At 35.2% G+C, this 27,207-nt stretch overlaps 1 protein-coding gene across 4 annotated transcripts in view; it reads left to right on the forward strand.

The window, feature by feature from the left end:
- The window catches only part of ROBO1 (roundabout guidance receptor 1), a 414,221-nt gene that overhangs the window by 281,040 nt on the left and 105,974 nt on the right, over nt 1-27,207 (forward strand). For all 4 annotated transcript variants that reach the window (XM_015129100.3, XM_077994321.1, XM_077994320.1 and 1 more), the window contains exons 4-6: nt 19,546-19,666; nt 20,015-20,153; nt 22,869-22,996. In XM_015129100.3, coding sequence (XP_014984586.1) covers nt 19,546-19,666; nt 20,015-20,153; nt 22,869-22,996 — 388 coding nt within the window. The remainder of the gene's footprint in view (nt 1-19,545; nt 19,667-20,014; nt 20,154-22,868; nt 22,997-27,207) is intronic.

Genomic DNA, 27,207 nt, shown 5'->3' on the forward strand with positions numbered 1-27,207 from the left:
AAAGCAGCTGACTCACATCCCATCCAAATCCCTAGTGCCCTTCAGATCCTTCACAAATTTGGCATTCAGCCCACTCCTTGCCAATTGCTTCCTTTCCCCCCAATTCCCACATGTCTCCTTCCTACGCCATCTGCTTCTCCTCCCTTCCTTCGATTAGTGCTTTCGTCTGCTCTTCCAATTTCTTTCATTGTTCAATGTCTTTTGCTTCCTCTTCCCCTCCTCTCCCCTAGAGGAAATTAACATACTTAATACAGCTGATGTCATAAAGCCCCTTTTCCCTGAGAAGTTAAATTTGTGTTTCTGCAAAATAAATATATAGCTCTGTTGTGTGAAGGTCAAAGGAAACCTGAGTAGTAAACTAGAAGTAGATTTTTTTTTTCGGGTTCATCTTACATAAAGTGTCAATGCACGTTATGTATTCTATTTATTTTCCAAAATAAATTTTCTATTTGGGATTTAAATATGTTAAGTCAACACAACTTTATTATACCAGTAATTGGATTGAATATATGACTTAAAATAATTTTTTCCTGTCTATCTTAATTTTCATATTTAATAATTGAAACACTGGGGATTAGTAGAACAAAGCATAGACTTGGGCATTATAAGACCACATTATAATTTTGGGTTTCAAAACCTATTAAATGCATGATCTTATGGAAGACATTTGATCTCTATAAATTTCATCGTTTCCATCTGTGAAATGAATTATCTAATCATACGTAGATTAGTTCAATGTGTCGTTGAGGAAATTCAGTGAGAAAATGCATGTTAAATATCATTGTAAATGGTGACACACTTAATATACATTAGTAATGGTGTTCTCTTTATTATTGTTGTTAGTATACCTATTTGAACTCTGAATATGTGTAGTCATCTAAATCTTGATGGTAAAGGAAAATCCGAAACTACTCATGCCATAACAATCCCAACTTTCTTCAAGAAGCAAGATGATAATATAAATGTATGTGAACAAAGATCCAGCTTTCTATCTCCTCTGCCCGTATTTCTATCTATATCTGATTCATAACTGTGAGAATTTTCAGTTGCCACAGAATCACTAGGAGTGTTCTGGGTGAACATTATGAGTAAGTAAAGTGTTTAGACTAACACTGAAATTAAGAAACAGATTCAAGTTCTATGTATACCTTTATTGGGCAATGCTATCATCAACTGCTTATTCCACAGGAGAATTCTGTCCTAGTGCCCTAAAGGTATCCACTGTGTGTAATGAATCAGCTTCTTTCCCATGCATCTAGAACAGTTCTCGTTATGTATTATCCTTAGGGGAATTGAGAAATTATGTGATTCAGATGCAAAGTTCTGGTTGAGAAAGGCTGGTTCCTCTTCCCAAGAAACATCCTGAAACTTCCCATACGCTTGCAATTTTATTTAAGTAATTACACATAGACTCATCACATTTGGACCCTGAAACTAGAAAAAAGAAAGCCAAGTATTTCACACCTACCTGTGAAGTCCAAGCACTCTTTTGAAAGGATTGCAATAAACTAAAGCATTCTCCATTCTAGTACACAAATTAGTTTAGATGACAATGCAATTAAAAAGATAATTTCAATGAGCATTTGGTTGTTGCTCTGTCTTTTCACTATTCATATGTTACATGTGCATTTGAAAGCTTGCATGCCAACAGCTTGGTGTACCAATTTATGAGAGTCGTGGCATGTGGTTTTCTATCTGTAATGTTCTGTTCCTACAGCCCCTTTGTCTAACACACTCATTTTTCAGGTCTCAAAGAAAACTTCTTCAGAGGAACCATCAGCAAAATCCCACCCAAATACCCACACTAGATTTCTTCTTCCTATGATCTGTTCCTTTTCCTTTTACCAAGTGCTTCTCTTATAATCTATTGTAAATTATGATTTATATATTGCTTATCTAATATACATAAGACATGAAAGGCTACCTGTATTCCTCATGTCTGTCTTGTGGTCGAAGCTCAATACATATTTCTTGAGAAGGTGTTAAATGAATGAAATATAAGTCAGAAATTTTGTCTTTTAGGATACTCAGGGATGAAAAGTTGCTAATTTGAATAGATATGATTTTGTTAATTTTATTTCCACATATAATTATGCATTTCTTATCTTACTCTCCTGTAAAATGGGAAGAGGGTATCATCCACACCATTTCTCTATTCTAAAGCATGATATTTTATTGGCTTAAAAATAGGAGATACTACACAAGTTAATTCTGTGAGTAAAGACATTGCTATCAGTGTGACATACTGATATAGAATCTTAGAGATGGAGCAGAGTTGAGAGATTATGAATAGGCAAGGTCCTTGTTTTCAGGGACAACAGGCCAAGCCCATTGATTTACCCTGAGTCACATAATGGCTTAGTGTAGAGTCTCCCATCATAAGAGTTCTTCTTGGGATTTTTCCCATGACAGACTAGACCTGATCAACCCATCTAAAATGACACTTAAATTTGATTATGATATATCTTAACAAAAAACTCAACAACAAAGGGTTTTCATGGATTTATTTCATATAATTTTTCCATTTGTTTTGTGTTCTAAATTCAGTATTTCCTATCTTGGTAACAGCATTGAAAGTAGTATTTTAAATATATAGGGTTTAGTACATTTCTCTGCTTATTTATCCATTAGATACAGGGATGGCCTTACATCAATTTGATTAATATTTTGTACATTCTGCATATTATTGCGAACATATAGAAATTGATCTTAAATGACTGAATATCAGAGGTTGTCACACAATCTCATTCAAAACAGAAAATAAATTGCAGCAATTTAAATAGTAAGTTAAGCTTAATCTGTGACCATCTTGGGAAAGGTCTGTTATGTCCAAAGCATGTTTTTTGAAACTGTTCTAACAACCAAACTTTGGTCAAGTCCTTTAATTGTTGAAAATATTCAGACAATGATATCTTGTTTGCCTGTTTATTAGGATCATTCTGAGAATCAAACCACAGTAGTCAAAAGTATTTTGAGGACTGTTGATGGCAGCCTCATTATAAAGCATTATTTTAAGTTCTCCTGTCTTGATTTTCAGTTCCTGTTCATTCTACACTAAATTTAATAACTTAGAAAGGTGAAAGATATTTAACTTCAAAAATTAAAGCAAACCTTTTGAATTAGATATTTCATGGATCATAAAACCAAACACTTGTAAAACTGTAGTATATCCTGTTTTGGTCAATGTATAGGTTTACATCAATATATGAGTCTCAATATGTAAGATATATACCTTGATGGGCTTTATAATGTATAATCTACATGCCCATTTTTGTCCAGGTCCTTTGAAACACCCGCTTGTTATTCCTTATAAAGTTCTTTTAACTTTACATAAACTGACTCCAGGACCATAGAGGGGTGAAGTATGTTTAGATGCAGAAGTAAGGCATTGGACACCAAAGATTGCCAAACAAAATATTTTCTAGTTCAACAAATAATCTTTGGTGACTTTGGGAAGCAATATACTGTATATTTTCAAGTTTCATCTAAGTACTATAATGAACTTACATATGAATTAAAGTCCTCAGTTTTGATATCATACAGTGTTGATATGCTATCCTGCTTTGACTGTTGCATACTGTTTGTTAGTATCCTCTTAAATCTCCTGAGATGATTGTGGAGTTTTTGTTTTTCCAAATAGATTTCCTAAAAGACAAGTCTTTTGGTTTTATTTGTTTGTTTGAGACAGGATATCTCTCTGTCGCCCAGGCTGGAGTGCTGTGGTGTGAACATGGCTCACCGCAGCCTCAGTCTGCTGGGCTCAGGTGATCCTCCCACTTCAGCCATGTGCGTAACTGAGACTACAGGTATGTGCAGCCACATCCAGCTATTTTTTTTGTGTGTGGAGATGGGGTCTCACCGTGTTGCCAACTTGGTTTTCTAAAGGACTGGGATTATGGGCATGAGTCAGCACACTCAGACCCAAAACAGTTTTGGATACTTTTCCAAAAGTTAGTTCCACCCACATGTTAGTTTCAGTCAAAGTAACGTTGCATGACGTAGAGGACTGCCTCACCAAGTATGCCTATGCTGCCTTCCACAGGGAATTCCGCCAACTCTTGAAAATCACTGAGACGAAACCTGATATGGTTGCATGCTGCTAGTTAGCATCCATGATCTGTTAGTCAGAATAGACCTTCCAGAAAGCAGAAAGTGTCTCAGAAATTGGAGTAATCAGCCAAAAAGAAAGTTGTACCTCATAATTCAAAATAATACCATATATTAAGCAGAAGTACTGTATTAAAATGATACAAAATGAACACACATGGTCAAATAACAAACCTGCAGTAGGAATTTCGGATTAGGTTGCCACCCCAGCATAGAAAGCAGACATGCAAATGTTGTTTCTTCTCTTACTTTTTTCTTAAAATATATGCTTACACAAGCAGCTAGAGTTTCTTCAGTTTCCAAGCACTTTGATATATCTGATCAGGCCATTAAATGTCTCCCAATAGCCAAGGACTAGTGGGATTTTTCTACTGTCAGGGAGCACTTTGTTTAATTATAGGTTAAAGTAGTTTGCCAAATTAAAGGCCCAATCTTTTGTGGGTTCATGGATGATGTCCTAAATAGTTTATTTAATTCTCAGTGTTCCATTTATCAGATGAAATATTTCTCTAAAATATAGTTTTAGAATTTATCTTAAAGAATTGTTTGTACATTTTATCTTTAATTTGGACAAATATTTACATATTAATACTTTTTAGTAAATTCTCTATTTTTAAAAAGTTGACTTTTCTAATTGCTTATAGTCTTTCTGATTGCTTATGATAGTACAGACTGCATTTTTTTCTTTCTGTTGACATCAAGCAAAGTTAATTGTAATCTTTAAAAAAAAAAAGTAGTACATTCAAAAGGGCATTTGATTTTACAAGATGTTGTGAACAATATCCTTTCCTTAAAACAGGGTTCAAAATGCAAAAAATCAAAGAAATTTTCTTAAGCCTTTTAGTTTTCAATTATTTTTAATCTGATCACTTTACAGGGGATTGAGATTTCCTTTTCATTATTTATAATTAGTGATGATTAGCATTATTTCTTCATCTTGCCCACATTATCACTTTTATTTAAATATTCTCTCTCAAAGAATAATTCTAAGTTTTATGGTGAGGCTAGTATCTCCTCAATCTAATGCTGATTCTGCAATTCTTTTGTTTAAAGGTTAGTTACTTTAACCAAACAGCTCTTGGTAACATCTGACCACTGCCGTTTTTATCTCCTTAAGACCAAAGAATTTGATAATATGATAAATTGTACACTTGTAAAATAGTCTGTTGTGCATTAACAAAATTACTACCAGATGGTACAGGTTTACTCTTCTTAAATCTTACAAATCGAGGTGATCACAATGCTTTAAAGGCCTATTGCATTAGAAACAGGCTTTTGCTTAAGTCACCTTTAAGAGCATCATACTGTATGGGAACATTTCAAAAGCAGTTGAGCTGAACCTGTATAATACTGGCTGAAAATAATGTAAACTTGTCTCTTTGAGGAGATAGAGTACAATTTACTAAGGAATCCATGATTTCTTATTCCTTAGTCTTTTCACATGCATGGTGTCACTCTTCTCTCACCTCAATATATCACATCACTGTATTGTTCCATGCATCATGCGTATAAAAGATCATGCCACACTTCCCCATCTTTATTAGGGAAGCTTGTAAATATTCTGTTTAACCTTTAAACATTCATAATAATAAGCGCATGTTTGCATGGGAACAGGAGAGCCATTCTTCTGCATAGAAATGCATGTGGGATATTTACCTTACAACATTAGTCCTACAGACAACACATGCAAATATGAAATGTAAACATGCACATTGTTTTTCTGCTGACAATTACATGGACTAATGGCCATTAGGTTGGATGTCCAGATTGGTCAGGCTTAAATATGGGGTGTGCTGGAAGGGGGGAACTTCAATGTAATGTGCTCAGGAAGGTCCATGGAGAGCAACTATTCATTCTTCCAGCCATTCAGTTTGAGGATCTATACATTTAAAAAATACTGTGAATTTGTAGTTTGTGGCATGGGAAGCAAAAAAAAAATGTAAGCCGTTGTTCTCTGTCTCAAAGAAAGCCCTGTATAGAAGCTTTATGTTGGATCTATGTAGAACGACCTTCAGTGCACTTACCAAATGATCTGGAGCAACTTTTGATATTCTCAGAGCCTTAATTTTCTCATCCAAAATATAGGAAAATACACCTTCTGAGAATGTTTTCAACGTTAAAAATGATGCATGTAACAATGCTATGTACATAGCTGGTGTTGGTGTATCACAGTTCTCATTAATTAAAACAATAGCAATAATACAGATTGTTGCTTAAATACACTGGCACATTTATTAAATTTACCACGGATTCACTGATGCATTTTTTGTATACTTGCAGAAAGAACTGTCAAAGGCATTTTACACATAGAACATAATTTTTTTCAGATGTGAGGCTTTTGCAGTTCTTAAGTTCTTTAAAATTTCTATAGAAACTCCAGAGAATTTAAATATATTTGTTATTTTTAGTATGGAGTGGTCAGAATTTGAATTTGTCTTCTACAGTGCAGTATAAAATAGTGTGCTTTTAACATAAATTTGAAGATATTTGGCATTTTTTTTTCAGAAGAGATGACTGAAATCATAAGAATTCTGTATGTCCGATCTCTTAGATTGTGAAAAATTCTGATAGTATACTTTCTATGTAAGTGATGTGTTTTTAAATGTTAAAACTAGGAGAAAGTTTTTGCCATCACAAAACATATATTCTATGCAGAAGAGAGGCAGGGAATGTCAGATCAAGCTTTTCTCATTGATTTTACTTTGTTCTTTAATCTTCACACTGACTAATGTAACTTCTAGTGGACCTTTCCAATCCCTAAATGCTGGAACTCTTAGATAGGTTTCTATGGAAGCAACCTAGGGTGCACAAGGTTCTGATTTCTCAGCTCAAAGTTCCAACAGTATAACCTAGACATGGGTTAGAAGCCATGTAAAACACTGATATCCCTTAGTACAATTAATACCATTTGCATTACATTTTCTGTTCAGCATGCTTTTGTCTTGGCTATGGAATGGAACCATTTATGACTAAAAAAGAATGTTCCGAATAAATATCCCTCCAAACAGTTTTTACAATACCCTTTACACAGATCATTTTCTCTGTTATTTTGTTTTCACCAACAATTATAGAAATAGAAATGGTCAGGATGAATTTATTTTTATTTCTTATTTGTCCATGAGTTAATTATTAGTTCTCAGGAAATAGCAAAAAGTACCTATTTATAATTTTGAAGTGTACCCCACTAGAAAGCTCCTTTTTAAGCGCTAGGTCAGACCTGTTTTTCTAGGATCATATTTTCTTCCTCATATTGAGGAGTTAGCCTACTTGCTTCCTCTTAGGAGGTGTGTAGAAATATTTTAATTTATGTTAACATGTGTATTGTTAGAAGATATGGGATTTATGTATGTTTTGAACATGTTTTCCATATGAAATGAGGCACAAATTTGCCAAATGAGTGAGCTACATTCTAGCATAATCTCGTGTTCAACAAAGGAGGGTGAAGCAACTGGCCATATGGATATTGAATCTCTTACCCTGGTCTGATGAGCCCTAACTTCTGATTAATCAATTAAGCTTGTCACTTGCAAGCTCTTCTTTTTCTCCTTTGACTCTTTGGGATTCAAATACCACAGAATGTGCATGAGTGTTTACTTGAATTTGGAGCTATTTTAGGAATATTTCTTCTATAGAATCTTAATTAGTAATATTAAATGTGTTTTATATTTTCTCATAAAAAATGTATTTATATAAAGTAAAATTGGTCAATCTGTATCAAGGAATCCCTTTCATACCCAACCTTGATTTGACTTTGCCATGGTTGTGTCTTCTACAGAATGTAAGTCTATGTAAATTTCAAGGGTAAAAAGTTACACATGATCTCTGGAAAAGGCTTTATCTTAGCAAGCATTTGGTAGTGAGGGAAATTTCTCACACTGGACCAAACTATAGAGCTAAGTGTAAGAACCCACAGAGAGGAAAAGGGATTTACTGTTGGCAAAGTATTTTCAGCTGGTGTACTTGTAATTCAGAAGAGCCAAGAGTTTGAAAATGAGCTTTTCTCCCCTCAAATACTATGAACATTTGTCATCTTTATTTCTAGAGTATAGTCATAATTCCCTTGTAGATTTTTATTTCAGGCTGTCTTAGCAGTGACTGTATGTAAATTCAGAATTAGAGCCAGATGGTTGGATGAGGTGATAAAAACGAAACCTGGTTTTGTGGGAAAGTGAAAATTGCCCATAAGACTTTGTTTTTTACCTTTAAAACAGCAGGACACTGTTTCATGAGACCTGTGAAGGAAATAATACATTAACTTTAATAGCTATAAGCTAAATCAATTTTTCATATTAATGCTGAATGCTAGCATGTAATCTACCTAGAATTTTCATAGAGGTAAAAATCAATTAGCTTTCTTACTTTTAGAAGATAGCTAACAAAGGCTAAAACCACTCTTTATATTGCCTCCTTTATAGGATTCACTTTGGGGTTCTAGTCTTAATGACTTGGGAACCAGACACCTGGGGAATCTGCTAAAAAGCCTTCACTGTTTTATCTGCTGTCCATTGTGTCAGCACTCAGCAGTTGTCTGTTCCTGGGTAATACTATAAATTAGAAGGGGCTTTCCTGGCTGATGGCTTTAGGCTACGTACCTCTGTCTAGCCCAGGAAAATGGGTGTCCAGCAGAAAAATGCCATACCCAAGGCTTCATATTGTCTTTGAGCTACACTTAAGCAAGCAAAATTGGTATGTTTAAAGAGGGCTGTGTTACTTCTTTCTATTATTTAAGTTAGGAATCATAAAAAGGTTCTCTGGTGATATACTTTTGATAGAGAGCAAGATACTAATTTATACTTTCATGAAGAAAATCCTTTCCTGTAAGTATGTCTTTCTGCGGGGTGGCTCCCACTTACCTGCAATTAGCAGTACAGCTCTTCCTGATGTGGTCTATAATCAAATTATCATAGGTGTGCTTCTGCAGCAGCAAACAGCCAACTACCAATTTATAAATTGCTATGAGGAAGAAATGAGAAGTTTAGGAGGAGAAATGGAAATAGCAGGGAAGTGCAGCTGCCAGAGTCCTAGGCGGGGACTCTCCCAGGCCTGTGTTCTCAGCTGGCAGCTCACCAAGCTGTGCAAAGAGCCACGTGTTCCCACTGGGATAATTGCTTTTTCTGCATGAGTCTCTTGTTGCTTCTCTCTGATGATCAAGAGTGTTTAAACTCCTGGCTGAATTCATGGTGGTTTTCAAATGGTATTGTGAAGTGTACCAGGAAACAAATGAAACTGGATCGTGTTCTCTTGTGTGTATGTAGCCCGAGCCCGGGCAAATGTGGGACGCCAATGGAGAGATCCGAATTCTCTATTTTTCCTCTCCATTCCACTCCTAAGAGAGTAGTTGAAAGACCTGAAACAAGTTGTGGCTTTTCTCCATGCAATGCTGTCCTTTTTTATGTCACCTGGAATTTTTAGAATGGTCATGGCTTTCAATTTATCATTCTCATATTTTCTTTACAATGTGTGTGTACTTGCCCCGGTGTCCTTTTGTTATATAAAACATTTTTTGTGCAAATCCCAGGAACATTATTTACACTTGAAGCAGGCTGTAAATGATGAAATAGCCTTCACTCGAGAATGGACTAGTGAATAATTTGTAAAATCTAGGTACTTTTTGCAGTTTAATTGAAAGCTGACTAATCTGGGTATAATTATTTTATAGCCTAGAAGAAAAAGCAAAATCTTATAAATATTAGTGTACAATCTGTTTTCCTTAGTTTCATCCATCTGGGGGTACAGTGCTGTCATTTTGTGTTTTGAGTTCGTATTAGACTGGTCTTGAGTTAAAGACAAGTTTACCTGATGGCCTGTGGATGCACAGCGTGAAACCAGATCATATCTAATCCAGAGACTTGAGTGGGAAGTCATTAAAATAATGCATTTCTCCTTCCTCCTTTTCCTTCCGCTCCTCTTTCCCCTTTCTCTCTCTTTTAGGTCCCCGTGAACCAGAATAAAATAGGAATAGAGCGAGGTAACAAATTTTGGGAAAATGAATAAAAAATCAATAGCTTTTATAAAAAATACAAAGATCAAAAAATCTTTAATAAACTTTGCTAACCAAGAAGAACCATGACTTGGCTGAGGTTTATTGTTTATTTAATCTAAAATAAAACATTTGCTTTGATATTTAATATAAAATCATTTTGTCATAAAAGCATAGAATTTTAAAATTATTTTATGAAATTAGTACAAATAAATATATAAAATACACATTTTTATAGAATATATAAAAACAAATTTCTTGAAATTTGTTCTTACACTTAAGAGAAGTATTGGTCACTAGATCAGTAAGTATAAGTTGCTCTCTATCAATGATTTTTTTATGGTGATGGTTTTGAATTGATTTATCAACAATTTACATTTTTGTCTAATACCTAACTACATTAAAATTTAGGTCTTAAAGACAAACAGCAAAATTATTAATGTGTATGTTCAGAAATATAATTTATCTGGATTTGATATTAAAGCATAGTTAATAAAAACATGAAATTATTTAATAAGAGATGTAGTTTTTTAAATTAATCTTTTTGCAGTACCTACCTGGGAATATGACAAAGAAATATTATAAAATAAGAAATATTGTATTTTCTTTTATATTGTATAATATCTGAATTTTATGAGTTATTTTTACTTGATTATATATTTTTAGGTTACTAGGATACTTTTGAGATTGATTATCCAATTCTTTGTCTATCATTTATACAAAATAATTATGGTACTAGCAATGCTTTTGCTTAATTAGAATGCAATAAAGCATGATTATTTTTGAGAAATAGGATGGCATGCATTAGACAATATGAATGCTTTAATCTGAACTAACATTAAAGGCTGATATTATTCTTGCAGCCAGATTGGAAAGTAATGGGTATTACTTTGCCTCCTCTTATTCTCTGCACCCTCCTCAGACAAGTTATTTTTTTCTGGATTGTTACTGTTGTTGTTGTTGTTGTTATTGTTAATTTGATGCCAAAATTTAGAGAAATAAAAGTCGTTATTGTTGTGACTCTTCTTCATATGTTTCTGTTGAAGGGCGTCCTTAGGGACCATCTAAAACTGTCCTGCAGCTGATTTCACCAAGCGGAATGTCTGGGGGCTATGACTGGCCATCTGGGTTACCTGCATCTCATTGTTGTTAAGAAGCCATGCCAGGCACTTCTGTAGTTCACAACAGCTTGCTCTCTATTCTGTAGGTCAAAGATCCAGGCAGAATTGACAGCATTTCTATGAAGAGATATTCTGCACAAGGAGATATTCTGTAGGTCAAAGATCCAGGCAGAATTGACAGCATTTCTATGAAGAGATATTCTGCACAAGGAGAGTTAGTGGTGAATTGTTTAAGGATGATACACTAGACTGTAATTCAAAACCTCTCATCTCACTTACTTTGCAAAACGAATCAAGTTTTTTTTCTGAAAAAATAATTTCTAAACTCAGGTGCTTTAGACAACTTCATTCTTCAGGTAAATCCCACTTGTCAAGCCCTTACTACTGTAAATGAATATTTTCAAGCCTTTAATCTTTTCAAAGATTATAAAAATTTAGTACTGCATAATTGCTTATTGGTATGATGATACCTATGTGTGTCTTATCTGTGTTAGTTGAAACATATTTCTCTTTTAGCATTATAAATCAATATTCTATTATTCATTGTTTTGATGTATTTTTAAATAGTATTTTTAGTAAAGCACAGATTTTGCATGTAAAATATATTAAAGGAAATGAGATAAATTCTATGACAGTTTGGTGGTTAGCAATTTGAAATCATCTTTGAAGCCCTTAATATAATTAGCGGTTTTGTTTTTGGTCTGTTGAATTCAAGTCACATTAGGTTAATGTAATTAAAAGCAGAAAAGAATTTGTGTAGCCAAACTAGTTAATTAGCTCCAGTCTGTTTAGTGTGTTAACCTAGAGGTGTATGGATAACATTGTGGGGGTGATGTCTGGAAAAAAAAAAAAATTCCTGTGTAACAGATACTGCAAATCATCTGACTTGCTTTAGGGTAGAAAATGAAGACATTGCAAGGAGTTCATTTTAAGTTCATCTTTATTTCTGATTGTGAGCACTGATTTCAGGGTAAGCTGTATACTCTAGAATAACCCAATCAAAAAACTTACTGAATTTATGTTTTAAAAGGGAACTGAATGAAAAAAGTTTACTGAATTTTCTTTTTTAAAGGCAGTATATTTCTTTGTGTGCAAAGGTAAATTTTTTTTTTTTTGTATTCTGGAAATAAGAATACTGATGCTAGTTTTTCCATGCTAACCAGAGACATAAAATGGTTTTCTTCACCTTTGGTAGAAAAGCTACATCTTAAACCTGATTATTCTCTATAATTATTCAGTAAACACTTCAGGCAGGATTTCCTACTGCTCAGAGAAGCCTTTACCCCTAAGAAAAGTAGTCTTTTCTAGTTTTCTACAGGGAAAATTCCTGGTGTATAAAAATCATATATATTAAACACATCAAGAATTTTTACATTTTTATGTCTCTAAAACATTTTTTAAACCTAAGACTATTACAGAGAAAAGTAGAAAGTTTAAATATATTTAAACTTTAAAATTCTTTATCTTCTTCTCCTCTCTCCTCTGTCTCTTTCCCAAAAAGGAGCAAGACCAGTGGGACATTTTTTTGTTTTGCTTTGCTTTCATCAAGTATGTATATAGCTAAGGGCCTCTTCAAGCACTGTCTAGAGCTTATGGAAATGTGGTCTTCTAATGTGGTTACTATTGTGGGCTGGTAAGGTATATGGTAATGAGGAAGGAAGACCTCTGCCTTGAATTTTTGACACAGGCTAAATGCCAGCACATTGTCTGAAACTTTAACATGTTCTGCTTCTCCACTACCCGGATTATGTTAATTGAAGCAGTGCTGCAGCAGTTCAGTGTTTAACATTGTGTCTGTTCATTACACAAACTAGTTTTTGATAGGTTTACAATTCAGCTGTCAAATCCAGCCGCAGGAAGAGACTTGCCAAGAAATATTTCAGCTTATTTTAAATAGTGCTATTTTCACATTCGTAGTGTTTTGTTTGTGTTAGACATATTTTTCTTCCCTATGTAGACAGAGAAAATGTTCATTTTTGGCTTACATAGGGGCACCACAGTTTAAAATGTACAAACTCACCCTAAATTCACAATCAGTATTTTCATATGACTCAACATAAAATGTTGATTTCTTTTTGCTTTTATGTCTGTGTGTGACGGAGTCTCACTCTGTCGCCCAGGCTGGAGTGTAGTGGCACGATCTCGGCTCTCTGCAACCTCTGCTTCCCAGGTTCAAGCGATTCTCCTGCCTCAGCCTCCAGAGTAGCTGGGACTACAGGCATGTGCCACCACACCAAGCTAATTATTTATTTATTTATTTATTTTAGTAGAGATGGGGTTTCACCATGTTGGCCAGGCTGGTCTCAAACTGTTGACCTCAGGTGATCCACCCGCCTCGGTCTCCCAAAGTCCTGGGATTACAGGCATGGGCCACCGCACCCGGCCAAAATGTTGATTGTTACTAGGAGGCACTGCTTGAAAGTGTGTTATATTCAATCAGGGTCATAGTACTATGTCATTTTTCTGTTCTTTTGTTTATTGAAATGAACAGCCCACCATGGATTCCATATTTGTGACCACTGAGAGTAGAATTACGGCCTTTTAAGGTCCATTTCAATATAGTCATTGACATAATGCCAAAATTAATTTGAATTTTTGGAAATTGAAAGCTGCCATTTTTCTTCTGTTTTTTAAGTTCATTTGCCCTACTCTGTGGTTTGTTCTTTCACTTTTACCAGTTTCTATCTCTGTCATCCCTGAGGCAGTAAGCCTTGGTGAGGCTTGTTTATTTTTTATTTTTTGTAACATCTCCTTTGGGGTCCTTAACCATTATTGTCAGTGAGTATATAACAGAATGTTGTATTTTATAATGAAATTGGTTTGTTGATGAGGTGGGAAATTTATGGGGGAGAGTATTTATACGAATCTGGGAAATCTGAGCAGTTTTTCCTTAAATACAACAAGTATTATTTGTATTATCTAATTGTATCCCTTCCTTCCTTTTGTCATTTGAATCCAGCATTTATTCTTAGTCCAGAACTGGGTCTTTAGAACACAGTTTCTCAATCCCTGCATTATTGACAGTTTGAGTCAGATAATTCTTTGATGTGTATTTCTGGCGTCTACTTATTAGATACCAGTAGCACCGCCCCCCACCCCCACACTCTTCAGTCCTCCAATCCCACACCAAGTTCTGAAGACAGAATGTGCCTGCAGGCATTGCCAGGTATCTCCTGGGAGAGGGGAGGTGATTGCCTCCATTGAGAACCACTGCTTTGGATGAGATAATAATGATCTACAAAGCCTAACATTTACTTGTTTCTAAGTCTTAGGCTGTGTCAATGCAAATATATATTTTCCTGATGAAACCAGTGGAAGTTGCTTTAGTAATTACAGTCATGCATTGATTAATGACAGGGATACGCTCTGACAAATGCATTGTTAGGTGATTTGATTGTTGTGTGGCCATGATAGAGTTTACTTACAAACCTACGTGGTATGGCCTGTTACACACCTAGGCTATACGATATAGCCGATTCCTCCTAGGCCACAAACCTGTACGGTATGCTACTGCATTGAATACTGTAGGCAATTCTAACACAACGGCAAGTTTTCATGTCTCTAAATCTATCTAAATGTAGAAAAGGTGATGCATTGGGGAACGATCTTACAACGGCTGCAACATCACTAGGAACTTTTCAGCTCCATTATAATCTTATGGGATCGTCATCATATATGAGGTTCATCCTTAACTAAACCTTATTATGTGACCTATAATTGTAATTTTAATAAAAAGCGACTGGATTTAGCCTAAGGAAGGAATATTGTTTTTTATTAGACAGATCAAAAACAATATTGAATCATTAACTGCATATGTGTAATAAATAATTATAATAATAATGTGCAGGCATTTTCTAAGGGCTTCTTATGGTTTATTTCCTAATCTTCATAATACCCTTAGAGTTCTATATTAATAGGATTTCCATTTTAGAGTTGAAAAGCAGAGATACAGAGGAACTAATATCTTGGCTAAAGTTACACATATATAATAAAAAGTAGCCTGACTCCAGAGCCCATGCTCACTGTGCTTTCCTAAGTATATGTATCTGAAAATTTATCTAGGATTTAGAAATCTTTTTTAAAAATGTTACGTTTTCGTATATATTTTGTTGTCTTTGGGCTTTACCTAGGTAATTTTGGTAAAGAATACCTTGAGTAGACAAACAAAGGTGCTATTTAGTTGACCTTACTTAGTCATTGATTATTAATATCTCTGCTATTGTTACAAAAAGTGCATTTTTCTCATTAAAAGTTTTGAAAATTTAATATTTTTCAGGCCTTGATTTGTTTTATATTTTTGCATTGATATGAAAGTTTTACATGTATGAACACTGTGTAACCATATGCTTTTAGTCATATTATGTTACTAATGAAAACAGGTTTTCATGATGCTTAATTTATCCAATAACATTTCTTGTAGAAAAATTTGACAGAGTAAACAAACTCCAGCTTTGTTTACTTACAAAGAATAGAGAAAGTATTTGTAAAATGCCTGGTGGGTTACTTTCAATTTACACAGCCAATGTGATTTAGTTGTAAAAGATGGCTATAAAATAAATTTTGATTGAAAAGAAACAGTTTTTCTATCTATATTCAATACCAAACACATGATATGGGCTCAGAATAGATCTGATAGATTTAGTGATACAATTTTTTCCATGATTAAGTCAAGTGTAATATGTAATTGGAGCTATAGTAACAGGGTATATACTACGAAGTCCTTGGGCCTTTATACCTCTCTTTGAATTTTGGTTTACCTCAGCTATTGTTTCCTCCCATTCATCTCGAAATCGGAATTTTTTCATGTCTGTGGATCTCCAGGCAGTCCCCTCATTACTCTTGCTAACTAAATCTCCCTCCTTCTCCATTTGTATGGATTCTTTCAACATATAATAGCATTGGGCTGTTATATATAATGTTAATTGGTGCCCCACGTGTGCATAAGCAAGTTGATTTAAAACTCTACATTCCCAAGTATTTAAGATGTGTAAAAGTGAATTAGTACTATATTATACTGAAGCTGTAGAAATAAATCTACACTGTTGCAAATTATTTATATGTTTTTTGTTTTTTGTTTTTTGTTTTTTGTTTTTTTTTTTTTGAGACGGAGTCTCGCTCTGTCGCCCGGGCTGGAGTGCAGTGGCCGGATCTCAGCTCACTGCAAGCTCCGCCTCCCGGGTTCCCGCCATTCTCCTGCCTCAGCCTCCCGAGGAGCTGGGACTACAGGCGCCGCCACCTCACCCGGCTAGTTTTTTGTATTTTTAGTAGAGACGGGGTTTCACCTTGTTAGCCAGGATGGTCTCGATCTCCTGACCTCGTGATCCGCCCATCTCGGCCTCCCAAAGTGCTGGGATTACAGGCTTGAGCCACCGCGCCCGGCCTATTTATATGTTATTATCCTTTGACTCGCAATTTTTCTATGTATTTGAATGTCTTAAAATTGTCCTTAAAGCCTTACATTTTATAGTAGATAAAAAAACATTGAACACTTACTCACTTTTAAAACAAAGAGAATGTTAAATTATGTGTTTGTTTCCTCTTATTTTGGTATATCTTTTATGTATCGTTGTATAATTCTTTCAGCAATAAACTTGTCTCCTAAATATCCAGAGACTTCAAGGTTAGATTCTGAGGCATAACAAGAGGCTCGGTATGCTATCCAAAGTTATAGAACTAATAAAGAAACATCTAGCTACACCTCAGCTCACTTAACTTCCACTTCAGATATTGGATTTTTCGTCTTCCTCTTTTCCTGTAATAATTTTGTTTCCTTAAGGTTTTTGGAAGTGCTTATGCGAGTGTTCCAAAATCAGTGCATGAAAGGTTACAAAAGTTCTTAGGAAGATTTTGATAAGATGATACTCAAATTGTTCTGGACCTCAAGAACTCAAGTTTTTTAAACTCAAGTTTATCAAACATTAAGATAATAAGGATGTGAGCTGTGCATTTATTTTTATTTGTATAACGCGTATAGCCAAAGACACATATCTTACCTAAAGTCTTCACCTTGTTCCAAATTGTTGTGTGACATTGCACAAGTCATTTCCTCCCACACAATTTTTACTATTTACAACGCGTTGTAACAGGGGCTCCCATGAGGAATTACATGTGCTCCTCTGCTTCAGTGCTCACACTAAGGTCAGGGGACTGACACTTGGAAGCATAATTAAAACATGTTGTTACAGTGCGCATACCAGAGGTATGTGGGAGGAGAGGTTGTACTTTTCTGAGCCTCTGTTCCCTTTAGTGAAAAGTGAGGTTATTTTAACACTTCCCCACACAGTCTCACAGCAGGGTTATGATAAAGACAGAAATTTAAATGATATATTAAAATGACTTTATGAAACATAAGATCATTAGCAATATAAACCAATAGCCTTAAGTTGGGTATACATTTAAGAATCCCACCTTGCTACCTTCCAAGGACATAACTGCACATATGAGAAAAGTGTATACAAAAAGAATGCTGATTTCAGTGCTGTTCATAAGTGGGAAGAATGAGATATCTATATTACCTGGCACTGATATCTTAAATATCTATCAGTAGGGGGATAGCTAGGTAAAATGTCGTAAACCCAAACACTAGAATTGTGTGTAGCCATGGAAATTGATGCTGAGGATCTGTGTAAAATTTCTTGAACATTTAAAATATAAAAATGCCTCATACTGTTGAAAATGCAGATTACAAAACAGCATATATAACATTATTCTACTTTAGGAAAATTATGTGTATGTATATATGTTTATATGTGTATGTGTATATATAAACACATTCACTGTAAATGTGTATCTCTGTATATGCATGCGTGTATGTGAGTGTGTATGTATACACACAAAATTGAAAGACGAATGTTCAAAAGTACTAACACTAACGTGGATTTTTTGTGTGACATTTTCTTTATATTTCTCTATTTGAAAATGTAAGTATGTATGAAAAATAAAACAATTTAATATATCTTATAACTGTTATAAACCTTATAGAAATATTTTAACTTGGATAACAGACTAACAATAGTAGTTTACATTCAACAACAGTATTTTGAGTGACTACTGTGTGCAGGCATTGTTCTGGGTATGAGAGACAGAATGATGAACGATGCAGAGAAAAATCCCTGGATGGTAATCTGGAGCAGGCTGATCATTTCTTTATGATGCTACTGAAAAAAAATCAAGTTCTAAACCCACAAAAATTAAAAACTTTGTTAATGTTTTGTTTCCTCTAGTATTTAAAGACTTGGCCAGAATACTTAGTTTGGATGCCTTGATTAAAATAAATCCATTTAGGCATTCAAAACTGTGAGGGGACCTCACCTTTACAAAGCAGTAGTTTCAATGAACTCCTTAATGTATTATGAAAAAAATGTACTTAGATGTTTCCCTCCCTTCCTCCCCCACTCCTTCCGTCCCTTCCTCCCTCTCTCCCTGCCTCCCTTCCTTCCTTCTTCCTTCTTCCTTTATCTAGTTGGTAACTATGAGGTAAAAACCTCTATGAATAAACCTTCTGGAAATTGTCCCTAATGAAACCTTTCTAAGATCAGGACATTGTAGATATTCGTGGGTAATTGAACTCAACTCTCATCCAAAAGCGTGTTAAATTAAGGATAGTCCAATCTTAATTCATGTTTAGTTTCAGTCGACTTCTTGTACTGTATGCCTGATAACATTTAAAATTAATTTGCATTCAATTATATGTTCAAGAGTGTACCCAAATGTGTTGTTCCTGATGATTTATTGGGACCTATTCATTCTCTGCTTCCCAAGTCCCCAAAACCAGCTTGGGTGGCAGCAACATCACGTTTTTAAGGAAATGACAGGTTCTACTATGTTTTCGCAATGAAGATACATTCCTTTAAAGCAACTCTGGCAAATTAAGTTATTAGAGACATTTTAGTTAATTCATATAATGCTGGAATACATTTTCTTGAAATCACTTATAGCTAATATATATTTCAATATTAGTTATAGTCATATGGTATTAAAAATTTTATTTTTCCTCTTGCTAACCAAATTATTCACGCAATTTTTTGTGGTTTTTCACTTAACTAAATAATATGAAATAACTTGGCCGAGTGGGCAACAAGTTTCTAGCTATACAGAATATAACTTTACATGAAATGTAAGTAAAGAGAAACATTTTTGCTTTTTTTATATTGTACCTTTGGAGTCAGTTCTCTTTAAGGTTACTACCTAAAAATAGCAAATACTACACATTAGCTGTTTGATGTAATTATGCTTTGATGTATATGCTTAGAAAGTAGTCTTCATTTGTGAAGACCTCTGTCAGGTAAACATACCTGAAGCAATTTTAATAGTATTCATGTGAAACTTTTTTTTAAGATACGAGGAGGAAAACTCATGATCACTTACACCCGTAAAAGTGATGCTGGCAAATATGTTTGTGTTGGTACCAATATGGTTGGGGAACGTGAGAGTGAAGTAGCAGAACTAACTGTTTTAGGTAAGTGCAATTTTATTTAATCTTCTTCCTGAAAAATAGATCTCTTATCATTTTGTATCTGTATAGAAGGGAGAAAGAAATATTGTTAAGCCAAGTATTTTTGTGGGGTGGGTAGAAAGAGGAGAGAAGAAATCAGGAAAGCAGCCTGAGATAAAATAGCCAAAGATGTGGGAGGAGGACTGGGAGGAAGCACTAAACCTAGGGAGAAGCTTCTAGAATGAGCAGACTCTGTGGAATAATTTCCTCACTAATATTTAAATTAAAAATATGCTCTTACTGAACTCCTAAAGTGTTTTTCAGCTGGTTCATTTTAAAATTTTACCTTAAAGCGGCTCTTTTTAATTTTAGAGAGACCATCATTTGTGAAGAGACCCAGTAACTTGGCAGTAACTGTGGATGACAGTGCAGAATTTAAATGTGAGGCCCGAGGTGACCCTGTACCTACAGTACGATGGAGGAAAGATGATGGAGAGCTGCCCAAATCCAGGTACGCATCAGAGTTTCGTGATGTGATTTATCAACTCAGCATTTCTACGTTTTTCATCACATCATCTCCACATCCAGGCCGTTAGAATAGTCCATTCTAGAATCCTCTATCGGGGCCAGATACAATACTGGAGATAATTAGAAACAGGAAGTTGCTATCCTGCTTTCTCTGAGGCTTTCAGAGAAGAACTGTGCATTCATGACCCTGGGCTGCACAGGGAACCCTTGTAAAATGTGATATTCTTTAATATCACAGGTTTCTCTTCTGTTCAGCCAGATGACAGTTAATACTAATTTTTTGGAATGGTAGTAGGCAGGAAAGGGAGGAAAGATACAGCATTAAGGATGTGTCCATGAGCCAATTAAAAATCAGGTTTCCTTTTCCTCAGCTAAAATATCACCAGGGAATGGTAGGAGAGGTCAGAGTTTCTTGATATCTGTCAAGTCCTTAAATTGGCCAGGAGCAGAGATGCACGAATCAGGGAGCCTTAGGGAACAAGCCAATAAAATAAAGGCTTTCAGGTATTGTCAGTGGACTGTCTTCTCCAGTATGTTCACTCATTCAGCAAACATGTGTTGAGCCTTCTCTCTAGGTGTTGGGATTACAGTAGTGGTTTAGACATAGTTTCTGCTCTCAAGGAGCTCAGAAAATGAAATGTATTGATAGACACAGAATAACAATATCAAGCTGATATGGTTTGACTCTGTGTCCCCACCCAAACCTCACCTTGAATCATGAGATTCATGTGTTAAGAGTGGAACCAGTTGGAGATGATTGAATCATAGAGGTGGTTTCCCCCATGCTGTTCTTGTGATAGTGAGTGAGTTCTCATGAGATCTGATGGTTTCATAAGCGTCTGGCATTTCCCCTGCTGGCACTTATTCTCTCTCCTGTCGCCCTGTGAAGAGGTGCCTTCCGCCATGATTGTAAGTTTCCTGAGGTCTCCCCAGCCATGTGGAACTGTGAGTCAATTAAACCTCTTTCCTGTATAAATTACCCAGTTTCAGGTATTTCTTCATAGCAGTGTGAGAACAGACTAATACACAAGCTCTTTTGTCACATAAAGGTAAACCTATGCCAGCTCAGAGGAGGGGATTTGAATTTCAGAGAGAGTTCTCAAAGAAACATGACACATAAGTAACGTCTTGAAAAATATGTATCAGTCTGATAAGGAAGAAGAGAAGAATATTCCAGGAAATAGGTTATTACAACATAGACACAAGCTGAGAAGGAATGTCATATCTTTTGAGTGGCATAAAGTTTAGCATGGCTAGGGCATAGGACTTATGATGAGAAGTTATGAGATATCAGGTTGAAACTAAGAAGGGCTTTGTGTAATGAATTTCTAATAATATATGCACATTGGTGAGCCAAGAGTGTTATTATAAATAGATTTACCCTTTAGAAAAATTAATTTTGTTGGCCGCATGCAGTGGCACACACCTATAATCCGAGCACTTTGGGAGGCCAAGGTGGGCAGATCATTTGAGGTCAGGAGTTCGAGACCAGCCTGGTCAACATGGTGAAACATCGTCTCTACTAAAATACAAAAATTAGCCAGGTGTGGTGGCACATGCCTGTAATACCAGCTGCTAGGGAGGCTGAGGCAGGAGAATTGCTTGAGCCTGGAAGGTGGAGGTTGCAGTGAGTGAGCCGAGATCGCATCATTACACTTCAGCCTGAGTGGCAGAGTGTGACTCCATGTCCAAAAAATAATAAGAGGAAAAATTAATTTTGTTTGCACTATGGGTGTTACATTATTCTGGGGAGAGGCTAATGGCAGGGACACAATTTTTGTGGTTGTCCGGGTCAGCGATGTAAACCGTCTGAACTGGGAGGTGAGATGGAGACAGGGCTCCACAGTAAAGAGAAATTTCTAAGACTAAAATGACAAATTGGAGGAGCAGCTGGTGAAAGAAGATACGTAATGTGTTAAGGAAAGGAGTTGGTTTATGTTAGGGGAAGAATGGAAATTTTATTTAATACATTAAATACTAGGTGCCTATGGAATATGATGTCTAATTATTAGTTAGAAATCCAAATTTGGAACTTAGATGAATTAGGGATAGGAAATGTTTATGTAGTAGATCAATATATAAACTATAGTAGATAACTTAACTCAGGGAGATCATGTAGAGTAAAAAGAGGACTAAAGTGAAAGTTCAAGGAAAACCCAACATTTAAGGGGAGGGAATATGAGGCAAGACGAGTGAACTTGAAAATGAAACTGGGTTCAAATTTCAACTCTGCCACCGAACTAGATGAGGACCTAGGCCAAGTTGCCTTACCTCCTATACCTCATTTTCCTCATCCAAAAAATGGAGGTGAGCATAACAGTTATTTCATACCATTGTTATAAAAACTTAGAAAGTTAAAATCTATAAAACATTTAAAGTCTGGCAAATGATAAGAATTTAATTAATGGTCACTATCTTTTTGTTTTAGTGTGACCATAGGAGCTTGAGGAAATAAGTAAATAAATGCCAACTTTACCCCAAAATGTTCTTTTAGAAAGTAGTTTAATATGTTAGTCCACATAATTATAAAAACAAGCTTTTCTTCTGCCAGCTGACTTAGAGGAATACCACATTTTACTCTTTGTTTTAAATTATCAGAAAAAGAATATGGCATGTGCTTTGAAGCATTGTGTATATAATGATGAGATCTTTCAAGTAGAAAGTCACTTAACTGTGCTTTCTTTTGTTATGTCATTAGATATGAAATCCGAGATGATCATACCTTGAAAATTAGGAAGGTGATGGCTGGTGACATGGGTTCATACACCTGTGTTGCAGAAAATATGGTGGGAAAAGCTGAAGCATCTGCTACTCTGACTGTTCAAGGTAGGCATTGGGGACGTCTTTGTTTCGGTGGTTTGAACATGCAAAACATAATGCTGACAACTGAAGAAAATATTATGTATAGGACTGTGTTACATATAGACTTTAAGTATTGCTCTAAATAATGTATTTCAAACATATTTAAAGAACACATATTGTTTTGCCTATGGGAGCTCTGTAAGTGTTACAGGAAGTTGAATTAAATGTTCAAAATTATGTTCAAAATTGAATTAAATGTTCAAGATAGTTCAAAAACTATCTTGGTCAAGTAGAGGCGAAGAATGTGCTTTAAACTCCAGGTCTTCAAACATAGAACCCTTCTAATCTTTTAATTAAATGACAGCTATTTCTGTCTTGGAGGAAACTTTGTCTTTGGAGGAAAACAAATCTTTCATTACTTCAAGATCATCCACTTTCAAGGGCCTGTACAATTTGTAACAGAAAAAGAAGATTCTATTACTCTTTAGAATGTAGGGTTCATTGAATAGGGACTTTGCCATTGTTTTATGTGCACGGAGTGCTTGCATCATAACAAACACTCAATAAATATCAGCTGATTCAATGAATTGCACTTGTACTTTGCTAATTTTGATACAGATTTATTATTTAGTATCATATGATCCCAAGTGGATGCCGTGTTCTATGGCTACCAGGTTTTTGAAAGTCAAAGTCACATCTTAAGCTGATAGGAGGAAATGGATCTGTCACCTCTTTTCCATCCATAATCCAGAACTTTTTCATTCTCATAATCCCATTTTGTTTTTCTCTGTGATGTCATACTGATGATTTCTCACTATATCTCATTTGAGAACTTTCCCCTATTTTTTTTTTTCTTTTTAAGTGGCAAGTTGTTGATCATGGAATTTCAGAGGCAATGACCTTTAAAAAACCATTTTATTGGTTGGGGAAAAAATTCCTGTTTTGACAGTATATATAGTAAATGGAAGTTCTGGCCATAAACCATTTAGCTTGTTTTGAGTCTTAACATTAGCAACACTTGATGTTGTCATCTTTTCTGAACACTGTCTCTTCTAAGACTATTTAGGAAAAAAAGGTGGCTTTTGAGGGAGCGCTTCTACTGTGGGCTTTGTACAAAAGAGCCTTGTGGGCTTTTTACGCTAGAAAAAAAAGAGTAAAGAATATTTCCTTCCTGTCTCTAAAGCCATTATGTCCCACTTTGGGGTTTTTAGCTCAATCTCATAAAAAACAAAAGGAAAAAAAGAAAGATCAAGAACAAACATTGAGTTTCTAAGGCCAACACTACTTCTCTTTAATCTAAGTTAGACTTGAGCTCCAAGTAAGGCTAAAACTAAGAAAAGAAAACCTCTTCACATTTACAGAAAGCAGAAATTTAAGAGGTGTCAAATCCAAGTTCGAAAGCCCTCCAGAAGGAGTGAAAGTAGCCAGGATGAATACAAGACATGAAAAGGTGTGTCTATCTCCAGGCAATTGTGATAAGGAGGTTGACTGTCTATTACGTTAGTCAGTGAAATGTGTTTCACTTTGTGTTTTCAAGTACTTTACCTTGGTAGCCTGATGCTTTTATAACTAGCAGCTATTCTGCTGAGTATGCAGTAGACAGTGAAATCACAATGGAGTTTCTTCCTGCAATTTTAAACTCAGTTACAAAACTCATTCAGCCTTCAGTTTTCCATATGGAAATCTTGCTCTCTAAGCCTTGGTTTCAATGGAAATTGGCACAAATGATCAAATCCAGAAACTACTGGAATTTAGAATTTCTCATTTCAGCTGTGTTGTGTTTTCTATAAATGTTTAAAAGATCTGTGTATAGTTAAGGATATATTATTCAATATTAAAATAAAATATGCCTATTAACATCACTGTTAAAACATCTTTAACATGCTAGAATAATAAACACAGTATGTTAAACAAAGTAACATGATTCCCAACTCCAAAAGATAACTAAGAAAAAAACATTCCAAGGAAACCTGAGCAGATATGCCTTTTTTCATCTTTTGAGATTGAATGTAGAAAAACACCAGTTACTACAAAGGAAGCTAATCAGAATCGAAGCCATTTGGTAGCAGGAAATAATTAAAGTTAAAAAATTCAGTAGTGTAATTGTATTGTTAAAAAGCTTTCTGTGTTTTGTGTACAGCTCATTTTTAACAGACAGTGTTGCAGTCAGTATGAGGTTAAACATAATCTTTCTCTCCCTCCCACCTCATACAATGAGTATTTAATTTGTATCATTGATGTTAAGCCAATAAAGCCCTGTGATGCAGGTAGAAGTTGTGGGAATAAATTACCTTACATAAGGGTGGCCATTTGATTTTCAACCCCAGCACAGATGCAATTAATTCCAGCATCTTAAAAAGAACCCTGATTTGAGAATTTTTTTTTTTTTTTTTTGCCAAGGTCTTCTTGTAATCCTAAATTCTGCTGTTTTCTAGACTATATGTCTTTAAATATTCCTCTCTTGACTCTAGGGGTTTCCATGACTTTTCTACTTGTGTACTCATCATGGTTCTTTCATGGTACTGGACATGTAGTAGGCACTTTATCTAATACATTCATATTAAAATTTGAAATGTGAATATGCATTTCAAACGTCTGCTTGAATGGTAGAAATAGCACAGGGGCCGGGCACTGTGGCTCACACCTGTAATCTCAGCACTATGGGAGGCCAAGGCAGGCAGATCACCTGAGGTAAGGAGTTCGAGACCAGCCTGGCTAACATGGTGAAACCCTGTTTTAACTAAAAATACAAAAAATTAGCTGGGCATGGTGGCATGTGGCTGTAATCTCAGCTACTCTGGAGACTGAGGCAGGAGAATCACTTGAACCTGGGAGGTGGAGATTGCAGCGAGCTGAGATTGCACCATTGCACTCTAGCTTGGGCAATAAGAGCAAAACTCTGTCTCAAAAAAAAAAAAAGAAAAGAAAAGAAATAGCACAGGGACATCCTAGGGAAAACTCAAGCAGCTTCCAGTGGCTTTGATTCTGAGTGCCAACAGTATGCTCCATTTGATCACATTTGAAGAGATTACCATTTATGAATGATGCTGCCTTATGACCTGTGTTTGAAAGAGCACAGTAATTGTTTTAGTCTGTCTGTATCTCAATGTCATGTTGTATACCTTAAATATATACAATGAAATGTATTTTTAAAAGGAATGGAGGTGAAAAGGGAACAGAGTAAAATCTAGGGCTAGACACTGTTTCTTAAACTTACCTGAAGTTAATTTTATACAGATTATCAGGCATGGCCTATAGAAAATCCAATTTAGGAGATCTGGGTTGGAGTACAGAAATTTCTTTTTATTTTTAAACAAGCAACTTCACAAACCTCAGGAATGAGAAATTACTTGATGAACTGACAGCAAGAATAGAAGACTTTTTAAAAATGTCTTTATAATTGGAGACTTACAGAGGTAGAAGAAGTATGTTAAAGACAATGGTATAGCTCAGAGAATGGACATTGGAATCAGACAGAATTTAGTTGAATCATGATTCTCTTATTTACTACTATGTAACCTAGAAGAGTTTACATAAATTTCCTGAGACTCAGTTGACCCATATGTAAAATGGACAGAGTAATACCAACCTTTATATAAGGATATTTAACATATTATCTGTTACACAGTAAATATTTTGTAAGTAAAGAGCATTATACTTACAAGTGTTATTATTGATAGCTTTATTGCTTAATTTCAATAATTATTATCTGGTAAGAAAAATCATAGCTTTAGATAATTCTAGATAAGTGGCTTTTCTATTGCAAATGAAGAATCTGGAGTACTAATACTGTCATGACAATTTATTATGTAACACATTATTAAAGACATTTCTCAAATATAAAGCATTACATTTTCATTTTTTAAAACCTTTGTTGGAAGGTTGAGGCAGGAGGAATGCTTGAGGCCAGGAGTTCGTGACTCTATCTCTACAAAAAATAACTTTAAAATCAATCGTGCATGCTGGCGTGCACCTGTAGTCCCAGCGACTTGGGAGGCTGAGGCAGGAGGACGGCTTGAGTCCAAGGGTGGGAGGTTGCAGTGAGCTGTGAACCCCATCCTTGCACTCCAACCTGGTTGACAGAGTGAGACCCTGCCTCTAAAAATAAAACAAAAATAAAAATCCTTATGGGCTATTATAGTAAATATGTTGGATTTTGCTAGTGCCAGTGAAGCTAGACCTAGATATGTATTGAAGTTTTGCAAAATAAGTAGATAAATTATTGAAATTTATGA

The sequence above is a fragment of the Macaca mulatta genome, chromosome 2 (assembly GCF_049350105.2).
Source record: "Macaca mulatta isolate MMU2019108-1 chromosome 2, T2T-MMU8v2.0, whole genome shotgun sequence".
NCBI classification, from domain to species: domain Eukaryota; kingdom Metazoa; phylum Chordata; class Mammalia; order Primates; family Cercopithecidae; genus Macaca; species Macaca mulatta.